We start from the raw sequence: 15,399 nt of genomic DNA on the forward strand, positions 1-15,399 counted from the left end.
AATTCAAAAAGAGTCAAGGGATCTCTACTTGAATGGTTCATGAGGCACAATACTTGCTAAGGTTTTGCAAATGGGGTAGCAAGCTAAGTGGGCTTGATTGTGGGGAAAACTCCACACTTAAGCGCGCTTGAGCCAGAGGAGTTCTGGGATGGGTGACCTCCTAGGAAGTCCTGGTTACCGGCTGCAAGCCCCGGAAGTGATGATTGATGCTATGTGATTCATTTTCACTAGTTTCAATCCCACTTCTTCACCCCTGTGAGCATCACCCGATGCAATGAGTGCTAAGTGAACTATTCAAAAATCATGAGAAATTAGTCAGTTACGACTACCTCGCTAAGTGAACTATTCAAAAATCATGATGCAATGAGTGCTAAGTGAACTATTCAAAAATCATGAGAAATTAGTCAGTTACGACTACCTCGCTAAGTGAACTATTCAAAAATCATGATGCAATGAGTGCTAAGTGAACTATTCAAAAATCATGAGAAATTAGTCAGTTACGACTACCTCGCTAAGTGAACTATTCAAAAATCATGATGCAATGAGTGCTAAGTGAACTATTCAAAAATCATGAGAAATTAGTCAGTTACGACTACCTCGCTAAGTGAACTATTCAAAAATCATGAGAAATTAGTCAGTTACGACTACCTCTCATGGAAATGGACATACGTGAATGACTTACTTAACGCAGTTGAATCCCAAAATGATATCTAACATTTCAAACTAAAGAGGGAGCTTATTAGTTATTACTTTATATAAAACATCACCGATGTATAGGTTATTAGGTTATTTCCTTGATACAAAAGGTATACTTAGTAATGAGAAATTATAATCAGCATTGCACGTCCTCCCCACTTGCTCAATACGATCGTACACCATGGAAGTTTTTTTAATTAATTAACGCATTAAACAATGTCTCAGACCTTATCTTAGCCTTTGGGATTCTTGTGCTGCTCGCATCTTGAGCCCCAAGACCGCTCCATCATTAAACAATTGTAAATTGTGTGGACATGATTGACCATCACCACGACAATAACAATAAAGGTCCAAATAACAATAAAATAGGCTCCAAATAATAATAAAAAATACCATATCGGTAGGGTTTTACGAGAACTGACAATGCACCATGAATTATGGAGCATCGGATCTTGTTCACCATGGAGTGCAAGAAAAAGATATGCAAACTTCTACTTGACATGGCGATCATCTATTTGATGGGCGGTTTTCTAACGCTCACCCCAACCACTAACATGCGCACGGATTTGTAAGCAAAAATTAAACAAATCCAAACTTTGTCGCTCGTCAGCGAGTTTGTCTTGAAAAAACTCATAAGCAACAGCGCAATAGAAACTACCCACATTGGTATGCTTCGCAGAAATACCCTGTGAGTACGATCGAAATCGAGAAAGTCATTTACGCCATTGCCGCGGCGTGAACAGGGTCAACTCCAACAGACCTTATCGTGTCTTCTTTCAGAGAGAGAGGGCGAGCGAGGTTCAGAAAGAGAACGATAAAGTACTTGTAGTCGCAAGGGCCTGTTTGAGATGGGGCGAGGTCGAGTCCAGCTGAGGAAGATCGAAAACAAAATCAATTGTCAGGTAACTTTTTCAAAGAGGCGAAACGGACTGAAAAAGAAGGCGTCGGAACTGTCAATCCTGTGCGACGCGGAAGTGGCCTTGATCGTCTTCTCCAACAGAGGCAAACTGTACGACTTCGCCAGTTCCAGGTACCTCCCTACGAACCTTTGCCCTGTTCTCCCGATCTCTTACACATTGACACACACGTAAGAGTAACTGGATGGTTTTAATTAAAAAATACAAATTAGGATGTCCGTACAGGCAGGTTAATCAGCAAATGCAGAGTACTTTCACATATTGGGATCTACCATACCAACAAGTGCAAATCCGATATATTGTATGCCTTTCGTCTTTCTTCATGCCTTACAGTGAGAGGTTTGTATATGGGTTTTTAAATTTGTTTTAATTGTTTGATAAATCCAAGATTACGATGGTTTTATGCCGATTTTATCTCTATATAATAACTTCTGATCTTTATTTTCACATAATTTTCAACGATACGCTGCGTTAGCTTCGTTCTTGATTTAATTTCACATTCCCTAAGAAACCCTAATCACATTCTTAATCAAACCCTAATTGATAGGTTATTTACATAGGATTATATTTCCATTCAAAATTTTAAAAATAATGGATTACGATACTGCTATAAAATCTATCGGTCAATCTATTTGTCATTCTGCCATTAATCCCCGCAGCCCAAAAAATGAGTGTAGTTTATAAAACAGTGTCTGAATGCTTATGGTCATTTTCCCATCCATACCCAAAACAAGAAAAAGTGAATGTAAACTGTCAAACAAATCATTAAAAACTAACTGCATCTACAATAATCATTGAAGTTTCAACGTCACATCTTCTACAGTATAAATAATGCAACTTTTAGGACAAGGCGGGAAAAAGAAAAATTAGGCAATGGTAAGAAAATGATTAGTGTGAACATATCCATAACGAAAATTTGTTATTTGTTATTGATTATAATCCATTAGTATGTGACCCCATTACATACTCAGTGTGAGAGTTTTACAATTGGTTACTGAACTAATTAAATTTATTCTCGATCTTTAACTGCCAGTAATAGTCAGCTGTAGGCAAAGGGTCATGATAGGGTTTGAGAATTTTTACTCTCATGAATCGACAGCAAGGCTTGCCCGCTCGCAGCAGCGGAGTAAGGGGTTTAGCAGTAGAACTATGTATGAGGAAAAAGTATGGAGATGACTCTTCCTGTTCATCCTCCCTCGATCTGTGCCCAATTCTCTACATTTTGGACATACCGTATACCGTATAAGCATTTACATTTTTATCCAGTTGAACTGAAAATAGGTGGATGGGTTGTAGAATATGAAATGACTTATATCCAACCAACTAATAAGCCAACAATACTATGAAAAAAAATACATATAAAAAAAACAAATAAAACACAGTAAAATACAACTGCTCCAAATCTCATATATTAATTGAATTATTAACTACATTCTTATATAGTAAAATTATTACTAAAATCAACTCTTAAACAAATCTACTGGCATTACAGCTAATTTCCAGCACTTTCCAACCTAACAATTTGCTACCTTAATTTTATAGAGAACACAAAATAGCAAATTACATAACTAATTAAGCATTATTCTCAACACTCCCCCTTAATGATTAATGAGGATTTACTATCTTATCTCGTAATGCCAAAAACTGATCTTTTGCAACTGCTTTGGTGAAGATATCTACTAGTTGATGTTGAGTATTTATACGCTTCAATTCAATATCCTTCTTCTGCACCCAATCTCTAATGAAGTGATATTTCAGGTCAAAATGCAATGTTTTGTCTTGCTGTAATGAACTGATTCTTTGCTAACTTGATGGCACTTACATTATCACAATAAATTACTGTAGGTTGAATTTGTTTTTCTCCAATTTCTTCCAAAATTTTTTTGAGCCAAAGAGCTTGTGTACCTGCTGAGGTAACTGCAACATACTCCACTTCTGTGGATGAGAGGGCAATAATGCTTTGTTTTTTTGAGCTCCATGTGATCAAACTAAAACCAAAAGAGAAACAATTTCCAAATGTGGACTTACAGTCATCAAGACTACCTCCCCAATCTGAATCACTAAATCCAACAAGATTGAACTTTTCAAAAGAGTAGTATGAATACCAAAATTTAGAGTGCCTTTCACATACCTTAAAATCCTCTTCGCTGCCTTCATATGTATTTGAGATGGATTTGGCATATACCTTGAAACAAGTGAAACTGAATATGTAATATCAGGCCTTGTGTGGGTTAGAAATATCAAGCAAGTTTTCTCATCAACTAAATCGACACCATCATCTCTACATAACACCTCTCCATGAGAACTTGGAGTAGGGGATGGATTACAATCAAGCATATCAAATTTATTTAGCATATCCTCTGCATACTTTGTCTGACAAATGAAAATCTTATCCTTACTTTAATAAACCTCCATTCCTAGAAAATATTTCATGATGCCTAGATCTTTCCTCTCAAATTCATTCATCAAAGCAACTTTGAATTTATCATTCATCTTAGAACTACTACCCATATACAATAGATCATCAACATACAAACTTATGATTAAAATATCAATACCCTCTTGTCTGTAGTAAAGGATAGGATCACTCTTACTTCTCTGGAAGCCATTTTGCTGAAAGTATCCATCAATCCTTGCATACCACGCTCTTGGTGCTTGCTTGAGACCATACAAAGCCTTCTTCAACTTATAGAAATTACTCTCCTTTCCTTCCACTTCAAAGCCCTATGGCTGCTCCACATATACTTCATCTTCTAAGTACCCATTCAAGAAGGTACTTTTCACGTCCATATGATGTGTGCTCCACTTTTTCTATGCAGCTAATGAAATCAACATTCTAATGGTCTCTTGTCTTGCTACTGGTGCAAATGTCTCTTCATAATCAATTCCATTCTTCTGTGTGAATCCTTTAGCAACTAATCTTGCTTTGTGCCTTTCAACACTCCCAGCACTGTTATATTTAGTCTTATAGACCCATTTGGTGCCAATATTTTTCTTGTCATATGGAGGCTCTATCAACTTCCATGTGTCATTCCTTTGTATGGAATCCATCTCTTCTTGCATGGCTTGCATCCAAACCTCATTAGTACATGCATCTTCAAAACATAATGGTTCAAATTCGCCTTGGCTAATAAAACAAAATTGACTATCTCACCTATTGGGCTTTCTTCATGTGCTTGACTTGCACTCCTCTGATAAATATCACTCAATCTTCATAGCTTCTATGTAGAACTTGGAGAAGAAGTTGGACTTGAACTTGATGTTGAAGAAATTGATGAAGGGCTGCTTGGTGGAGTTAAGCCACTAGTTACAGAAACATTAGTTGGCTGCTCATGACTATTATCAACAATTACATCATCATTCAAAACAGATTTTGTCTTGTTAACATGGCCTTTTTGATGACCATAAACTTCCCCTTCATCAATAATTACATCTCTTGAGACAATAAGCTTGTTATTTAGAGGATTATACAATTTATAACCCTTGCTTGTCTCACTATACCCAATAAAAATACATAAGTCACTCTTTGCATCTAACTTTTTTCTATTTTGATTAGGTACATGCACATAAGCCAAACAACCAAAAACTTTGAAATGATTAACGTTAGGCCTTTTCCCATACAAAGCTTCATAAGGACTCATATTTTGTAGTGCATTGGTGGGGCTACGGTTGAGGATGTACACTGCTGTAGCAACGACATCTCCCCAAAAAGAGTTGCTCAATCTCGTAGTTTGTAACATGCATCTTGCCATTTCAACCACAGTACAATTTTTTCTTTCAGCTATGCCATTCTGTTGGGGTGTGTATATTGTAGTACGCTGCCTCCTAATGCCATTCATATCACAATAACTTTGAAAAGCTTTTGAGCAGAATTCTCCTCCATGGTCAGTTCACAAACATTTGATCTTGCACCCTCTTTAATTTTCTACAAGGGCTTTGAACTTCTTGAATGTATCCAGGGCTTCACTTTTGGCCTTCAGAAAATATACCCAACAATTTCATGACTAATCATCAATAAAAGTGACGAAATATGATGACTTATCCAAACTATTAGTTTGCATAGGACCACATATGTCTGAATGAACAAGCTGAAGTGGGCGATGAGCCCTCCAGGCACTGCCCTTTGGAAACCTTTCCCTTGCATGCTTTCCTTTAGCACATCCTTCACAAGCCTCCTTATGCTCTTCTACCTTACGCAAACCAAAAACTAATGCATGTGAGGTTAGAAACTTCAAACTCTGAAAATTTAAATGCCCATACCTGAGATGCCATAACCAACTTGAATCTTCATAAGCCATATTTGCAAGATTGTTGTTATGTTCATCAAACCTCAAGGGAAACATCCTATTTCTTGTCATAGGCACAACAGTGATCACCCTATTTCCCTTATTCTTATCATAGATAGTACATGTCTTATTTTCAAAGACTACTTTATAATTTTCTCAGATAGTTGCCCAACACTCAACAAATTATGCTTCAATTGTGGAGTATAATAAATGTCATGAATACTCTTTATACCTTCTTTTGTTTGGACCTCTATAGCTCCTTTGGAAACAACCTCCAATGATTTATCATCACTAAGCTGGATCTTGGATTTGAAACTTCCATCCTTTGCTGAAAACAACTTCTCATTCCCTATCATATGGTTAGAGCATCCAGAGTCTAGGTACCAAACATCTTTACTAGTATTTTCACCTTGGCATAAGGTAAAAATAAATGATTTGAAAGATACTCAGCACTTTCATGAGAATAATTAGCTTTTTTACCTTCTTTCAATCTGCATTCTCTTTCAAAGAGGCCATACCTCTTACAATAGTTACATTGAGCATTTCTCTTATCAAATCTACCTCTACCTCTTCCTCTGAAACTACCTCTTCCACTTGAGCCACCTCATCCTCTACCTCTAGAATAATTTTGGCTTTGCTATTTACCATGACCTTGATCGCTTCTGGTATTGCTGCTACTTGCATCTTCATTCTTTGTAATTTGTAATCTAGAAGAAAAAGCTTTCTCTACACCTTCAAAAGTTTCCTTCAATCTTTCTTCATGAGACATCAAAGATCCAACCAATTCATCAAACTGTAGTTTTTTCAAATCCTTACTTTCTTCCATGATTATTGCAACATGATTCCATCTATGTGTTAAAGATCTCAATACTTTTTTAATTAAAGCTTCATTACTTACAGCTTCTCCAAGTGTAGCCATTTTACTGACCACATCTTTGACTCTCACACAATAGTCACTCACGCTTTCAGCTTCTTGCATCTTCAAATTCTCGAACTCTCACTTCAATGTTTGAAGCTTGACCACCTTAACTTGATCACTACCTTGGTTAGGTTCTTGTACAATCTCCTAGGCAACTTTGGTAGTTTTTACTCTTGATATTCTTGGAAATACGCTCTTATCAAGAGCTATCTGAATGCGAAACAAAGCTTGAGCATTCTTCTTCCTTGCTTCCTTTCTTGGAAATAAGCTCTTATCAAGAGCTATCTGAATGTGAAACAAAGCTTGAGCATTCTTCTTCCTTGCTTCCTTTCTTTTTGTTCTTTCATTGGTTGTAAGGGCATTCCAATCAGCTAGCTCTTCATATCATTCAACAATCTCTCACAAATCTTTTCGAATAAAAAATGTATAATCGTTCCCATCAAATTCTAGAATTAGCATCTGGTTAGAATTTGACATGATTAACTTTGGCGAAATTCCAACAATACAACTTCAACCCAAAACAATTTTACCTGCTCGGAGACCAATTGTAGAATATGAAATGACTTATTTCCAGCCAACTGATAAGCCAACAATACTATGAAAAAAAATACATATTAAAAAATAAAACAAATAAGACACAGTTACTGTGTGACCTAAAAATTGCTCCCAATCTCATATATTAATTGAACCGTTAACTACATTTTTATATAGTAAAATTATCACTAAAATCAACTCTGAAACAAATCTACTGGCATTATAGCTAATTAACTCTGAAACAAATCTAGTAGCATTATAGTGAATTTCCAGCACTTTCCAGCCTAACAATTTGCTGCCTAAATTTTACAGAGAACACAAAATAGCAATTTACATAACTAATTAAACATTATTCCTCACGGCCTGATCATATTGCTGATTCTCCTTGATTAAACTCTGAACAGTGAACATGGTCGGTACATTACGCACCGGATGAGCCTTTCGAGGGGTTAGATCGTTCAAATACAGTTCGAAAGACAATAACTTAGGTAGTTATTCATTAGTTCTATCTGCCAGCTCTGGGACCATAAGATATCTATTTCTGTGCGGTTTGTTTCGGGTTTGATGTCAAGCATGGTGGTCAACGTTCTGAGAAATTTTCTGCTTAGGTTGACTTTTCTTTGACCAATGCCTGTGAAGAACAGCCAATGATAGCGAATGGGCAAACAATAAATTACTTCAGAAATTATTAATGATAGGTACAGGTTTTTTCCAGATCTATGTTGAGTTCTGTTTGGTTAGTCCATACATTAAATGAAAGAGTAATTTATCTAACTGTTGGACATTGTACTCGATTACGGTGAGGGCGGGGGAGTATTTGGTTGGGTAAGGTAGGATGAACTGGGGGAGTAGGGGACATTGCTTTAAACATATTTAAATGTCTAATATTGAGTTCAGTAGACGGTTAAAAGTGGTAGGAATTTGGGTAAAAAAATTTCAAACAATCTTGTAAATGCAGTGTTTGAATCGTGTTTTTGATTGTGGAAACAGATTCACCACCATCAACAACATTTGAAACACTTAAAATTTTGAAATTTAACAATTATAGTGTGGATTTACAAAAATCCTTACTCAATTTTCTCTAAATATAACTAAAATTTCCATAAGTTTCGGAACAACTCCTCAGCCTCAGCCTCAGCCTCAGCCTTCTTAGATTACGGCTATTCCTTCTCATCAGCGTTTGTAACATTGATTCGCGTGTAACAAGGAGTAAGGTGACGGTGTTTGTAGCATTGAATAGGATGAGGGTGTATTGGACAAAAAAATAATAACGCAACGTTAATATAAGGATTGGGAGAACATTGAACAACACATTGTATCTGGATTAAATTTTGGTGTTTTGAGAACTGTTTTTCTAATTTTCACATTTAACTTTTATTCTTATTTTTTCATAATATTTGAATTTAAAATATATGAACTCTATACAAATTAACTAATATAAATTTTATAAATAATATTTAATACAATTTAAAATATCATATTTAAATATAAACACAGACATAAGCTATAATTTTTTCCAATAATATTTTTACAAGAAAATATTTACTTACATTTAATAATACGATATAAAAAACTTTATAAATAGTATTGAATGATTAACAATATTAATTAATTAATAAATTATTTAAGAGCAATTTATATAAAGATATTTTCGGTTATATTTACAAAATTTTAATATTTTCTTCTTTATTTTCAAAATGTTATCATGTTAATTTGATTTTAAATTTTAATATTTAATAACTAAAAATATTAAATCAAATTTCCATCGGAACATTTTAGAGAATTAATAAAACATGAAGAACTTTGAAATTTAGCTATAAATAAAAAAAATTATAATCACATATGAAATTTTCATTATAATTATTTTAAGTGATAACAAAACAAATTATTATATAAATATGTTAAATCTGATCATTAGAATGACAAATTGAGACATTTAATTTAGTGATGAATTAGTTTAAAAGAGTAACCTATCTACTTTAATTTTAGGGATGTTAAAAAAAAGTATTATAATTATATAGAGATGTTAAAAGAAAGGTATTATAATTATATTTGTTAGGAAATGTAAGTTATTGTATAGTAATTTATGATTTGAGTAGTTATAAAAAGTAGATTCAGAGGTATCAAAGTCATCAAAAACACCTAGGTAATAGATAGGCCACTGTATATTAATATTAAAATATATTAATTGTTTTTTTTAATAATTTTATATTTTAATATTACAAAATAATTTTAATATATTTAATTGAAATTATTTAAAATATGATTAAATTTCTTTGGAAAAAATTAGATGTTAAAAGTGTTAAGAGAGTTAGTTGTTGTGTGGAAGAATACAAATCTTGATAAAGTTAAATTTAAACTTAAATTAACATTTTTTTTCCAATGCGGAATTAAATGACAAAAGAATGTAAGAAATTATTCTAATTTGTGGGTTTTGAATCTTTAAGAATGGAAACCTACATAAATGTGCACCCATTTCCTAGACACAAATAATCTAATTTTCGTACACATATATGTTAATTAGTTTTTCTTACTTTATGAAAAACATCTAAAACTATTAAATTAACTAGATTTATCTCTAGCTTGAATTTATGAAATACGAGAAGAAGATTTCATATATATATATATATATATATATATATGTATGTATATTACATTTCAAGGAAACATTTCTCATCCTCAATGGATTTAGGTTTGAGATAAATCTATGTTAGTGATTATATAAGTAAGAGATGTTATTTGATATTGGTTTTGTTTCATTTAACTTATTTTATTGATTTTAGATCTCAAAATTATTCATAAGAAATCTTAGGGAGTTTATATCAAAATGATTATGTAACATCCTAACCTTAAATATTGGAACATTGAAAATAAAAAATTATTGAATATTGTTTGAGTTTCATTTAGTTTAGGGGAATAAATTTATATCATTGTGAAAAGGGTTACAAAATTAAAAAAAAAAAAAACATTTGATATAACCACATTCCCATCCCTAGACATAAACAAAATGTAGCTTACTTTTAGGAAAATTAAGGGTAACCCTTTAGAATTTGAAATAAGATGGATAAAATATGTATGAGACAAAATACTATCACACAAAATACTATCTTTATACTGACATTTCTTCATCATAAAATGCCTTCCCTTCTAGGTTGGTTTTATATTTTTATACCTATTGTGAAACCACTATAAAATATATTGGTTTTGTATAGAGACTAACTTTATATTTTCAATTAAAAAATGTATCAAATACGGATTATTAAAGCATGTGATGATACCCAATCTGAGTCACTATTATTTCAATGTTTTCACAAAACTTGAGATTGGTATGGTGGAAGAACTAGACTTGAATGACTCCTAGAATCCTATGTAAAATATGTAACAAGTTATATCAATCTATGAAAGGAAACAAGAGTAACATCCATGAGAATAAACCCTTTGAAATACTGAATTTCATGTTTTTTACACCAAAGATATTTCTTAGTGTGCCATTGTTACTAGAGGTAAATTAGTTAGATCAATGCAAACTCAAATCTAAACCCTATAAACCATAGGTTTAAAATTGTAACTTTTACCAAATATATAAATTTAATATACTAACAACAAAAAGTTCTAAATTAATCCTGTTATCTATGTTCAAAAATAAATATATATATCTCAAATATCCCCAAAATTGGTCCAAAAAATAGCAAAAATATATTTCACTGTTTTTGAAATATATTTAAAATGAGGTGAAACATCAAACACATTCTGAAGTCTCCAATAACATATCAAACGCGTTAGAGATGTTCCGTAAAATTCTCCAAATCATCAAACCAAACAAATTATAAATAAAAGTGAAATATCTTTAAAAAAAAACAAAATTATATATATATATATATATATATATATATATATATAATCTAAAAATAAAAATTCCTCAGTTATTCAGTAGCATGTACAACGTATAAATAGTTCTATTTGAAGTTGTTTAGTCTTAAATGTCTAAGTTTCCACAAAAGAAGTTAACGTTGTTCAATCAAATAACTGTTTACTCAATCCCTGTGCAAACTTAGGAAAGAGAAGATAATGCAGTAAATTATAACAAAAGGAATTAACGTTACTTAATCAAATAAGTATTTAGTCAATACGTTTGAAAACATAGAAGGGAGAAGATATTGCAGTAAATAGTTCATAACGCTTGGTTGCACGGTTTTTCAACTCAATAAAAAAAAAGCGCCGAGGATCGCAACTTTTGCGGCATGGGATGCACAATTTTTGTTGTGGAATGCCTCTTATAATGTTGCAAATAACCATCCGTAATTTATAATGCACCTTATTATCTCAATCGTTCTTTCGAATTTTCAGTGTTCAAGGATGGGTCTAGCTTCATTATCCAAAGTCACCGGTAATTGCATCCAAACCAAACCCTAATCGAGAGTTGGTAGTTTCGTTTTCCATTATAGTATATTGTATGATCATGAGATATATTTCTCAAACCTCTAGCCAATGAGAGTCAATTGTAGACAAAGACAGAGCTTCCATGCTCCCATGGTGGGGCTTCAAATTTTCTGCTGTCATTGATCAGAGTTTGAAAATTTTTAATTCCGTTAATCACCCGCAGGGTTCACGCGCTTACATTAATAGTAAGATGTGTAACAATAGAAGTACGTGAACGTAAATCATTGTTACCCAGCTGCTTCGTGTTCGTTGTCACTTAATTCGCGTCCAATTCCTTATTTTCGCTCATACAGTGTAAGAAGGATTTACATTTTTGAAGACCGTCTCCGAGACTAGAAGGGCGGCGGACCTGATCATTCAATAATACTAAACCACTGGCTTCCCTTGAAAAAATCCTTGGAAAGGTGAACAGGCTCGGAACCTTGATTGTGGGCGGAACCTTTCAGCCTTGGAAAGGTGAACAGGCTCGGAACCTTGATTGTGGGAAGAACCTTTCTAGGTTTTATATCGTTCTCTCGATTTGAGTTTCCGAAGACAGTAACTTAATTCGCTGTCAAGACAATAACCTAAGGTTTCATTTAATATTTTGGCAGCATTATGAACTAACTTGATGCATGGTGACACTAAATCAGGTATCTCCTTCCGTAACAAATCATGTAGCGAAGATGGGTTTTACGAACTTTAAGTATCCATTTGAATGGAACATTTTTAAAGCACATATCAATACCCTACATCCTATATGTATATTACATTTTCCGAATCGTAATAGTTGAATAGCGAAGAGTTTAAATCCAATGCGATTTGGTTATAAAAGAAGACTCAATTGTATTGTAAGCGAGTAAAGAAAATGAGCTATGAAATTTTTTTTATGACTATGAAATTCTTGCGTAAACAAAGTTATGAACTATAGCCATAACCATATTAGAATAATGTTATTTAAATATGTTAAACTTTGGATTTGTTTGGTTTGAATGAGGTATTTTTTTCCAGGCCAAATTTTAATTGGTGTTGTCTAAAATATATGTTTTTAATTGCATATATAGATTTAACAGTCAGAAAACCACCTAAAACACTGATATTATGAAAAATTTATAATTCAAATTTGTGATTCCAAAATATCTTTACTTAAGACAAGTGTAACCCAAAAATATGTGCACCCATTTCCTAGACACAAATAATCCAATTTTTGTACACATATATATTAATTAATTTTTCTTACTTTATGAAAAACATCTAAAACTATTAAATTAACTAGATTTATCTTTACTTTGAATTTATGATGTACCAAAAGAAGATCAAGTATAAATATATATTATAAATTACATTTCAAAAAAACATTCTTGTTCAATGGATTTAGGTTTAAGGTAAATCTAGGTTAGTGATTATATAAGTAAGAGATGTTATTTAATATTGGTTTTGTTTCATTTAACTTATTTTATTGATTTTAGATCTCAAAATTATTGATAAGAAATCCTAGGGAGTTTTATCAAAATGATTATGTAACATCCAAACCTTAAATATTCGCAACACTGAAAGTCAAACATTATTGAATACTTCTTATTTGTTTCATTTAGTTTAGGGGAATAAATTTATATCATTGTGAAAAAAGGTTATGAAATTAAAAAAAAAAAATGATATAATCACATTCTCATCCATAGACATAAACAAAATGTAATTTAGTTTTAGGAAAATTAAGGGTAAACATTTTGAATTTGAAATAAAATCGATAAAAGATGTATGAGACAAAATACTATCTTTATATTGACTTTTATTCATCATAAAATGTCTTCCCTTCTCGGTTGGTTTTATATTTTTATAACTATGGTGAAACCACTATAAAATATATTGGTTTTGTATAGGCTAACTTTATATTTTCAATTAAGAAAGCTATTGAATAGGGATTATTAAAACATATGATGATACCCAATCTGAGTCATTATTGTGTCAATGTTTTCACAAAACTTGAGATTGGTATGGTGGAAAAGCTAGACTTGAATGACTCCTAGAATCCCATGTAAAATATGTAACAACTTTCATGAATCCATAAAAGGAAACAAGAGCAACATCCATGAGAATCAACCCTTTGAAATACTGAATTTCATGTTTTCTTACATGAAAGATATTTCTTAATGTGCCATTGTTACCAGAAGTAAATTAGTTAAATGAATGCAAAGTCAAATCTAAACCCTATAAACCATAGGTTTAATGTTGTAACTTTTAGCAAATATATAAATTTAATATAATAACAAAAAGTAGATGGTCTAAATTAATCATATTATCCGATCATCAATATACATGTTCAAAAATAAATATACACACCTAAAATATCTCCAAAATTGATCCAAAAAATAAAATAAAAATATTTCATTTTTTTAAATATATTTAAAATATTGTAGAGAATCAAACACATTCTCAAATCTCCAATAAAATATCAAACAACTCAAAGATGTTCCACAGAACTCTCCAAATCATTATACCAAACCAATTATATTATATATATATATATATATATATAATATTATATATCTATATAAAATATAAATCTAAAAAATTATAAAAAAATACAAATCTCTCCCTCAGTTATCTAATATTTCACTTCAAATCAGTGCTATGTAGAACGTAGAAATAAGTCTATTTCAAGTTGTTTAGTCTTAAATGTCTAGGTTTCCACAAAAGAAGTTAACGTTGTTGAATCAAATAAGTATTTACTCAATCCCTTTGCAAACTTAGAAAAGAGAAGATAATGCAGTAACTGATAACAAAAGAAATTAACGTTATTTAATCAAATAAGTATTTAGTCAATCCCTTTGAAAACACAGAAAAGAGAAGATATTGCAGTAAAAAGTTCATAAGGCTTGGTTGCACGGTTTCTCAACTCAATAAAAAAAAACGACGAGGATCGCAACTTTTACGGCATGGAATGCACAATTTTTGTTTTGGAATGCAATTTATACGGTTGTAAATAAGTATCCGTGATTTTTAATGCATCTTATTATCTCAATCCTTCTTTCGAATTTTCAGTGTTCAAGGGTGGGTCTAGCTTCATTATCCAGAGTCACCGGTAATTGCATCCAAACCAAACCCTAATCGAGAGTTGGTAGTTTGGTTTTCTATTATAATATATTGGAAGATGATGAGATATATTTCTCAAAGCTCAAGCCAATGATAATCAATTGTAGACAAAGACAGCTTCCATGCTCCCATGGTAGGGCTTGAAATTTTTTGCTGTCATTAATCAGAGTTTGAAAAATTTTACTGCCGTTAATCACCCGTAGGGTTCACGCGCTTACATTAATAGTAAGATGTGTAACAATAAAAGTACGTGAACGTAAATTATTGTTACCCCCAGCTGCTTCGTGTTCGTTGTCACTTAATTTGCGTCCAATTCCTTACATTTCGCTCATACAGTGTAAGCATTTACTTTTTTGAAGACCGTCTCTGAGACTAGAAGGGCGGGGGACCTGATCATTCAATAATACTAAACCACTGGCTTTGCTTGAAAAAAGCCTTGGAAAGGTGAACAGGCTCGGAACCTTGATTGTGGCAGGAACTTGATTGTGGGAGGAACGGGCTCGGAACCTTCATTGCGGGAGGAACCTTTCTAGGT

At 32.4% G+C, this 15,399-nt stretch overlaps 1 protein-coding gene across 1 annotated transcript in view; it reads left to right on the forward strand.

The window, feature by feature from the left end:
* Positions 1-1,394: 1,394 nt before the first annotated feature.
* The window catches only part of LOC149261661 (MADS-box protein CMB1-like), a 195,724-nt gene continuing 181,719 nt past the window's right edge, over positions 1,395-15,399 (forward strand). Inside the window, exon 1 of the mRNA XM_089370294.1 lies at positions 1,395-1,726. Coding sequence (XP_089226420.1) covers positions 1,545-1,726 — 182 coding nt within the window. The 5' untranslated portion in view covers positions 1,395-1,544. The remainder of the gene's footprint in view (positions 1,727-15,399) is intronic.

Source organism: Pinus tabuliformis, chromosome 6, assembly GCF_031772625.1.
Source record: "Pinus tabuliformis cultivar Carrire ecotype Pingquan chromosome 6, CPIR1, whole genome shotgun sequence".
Taxonomy (NCBI): domain Eukaryota; kingdom Viridiplantae; phylum Streptophyta; class Pinopsida; order Pinales; family Pinaceae; genus Pinus; species Pinus tabuliformis.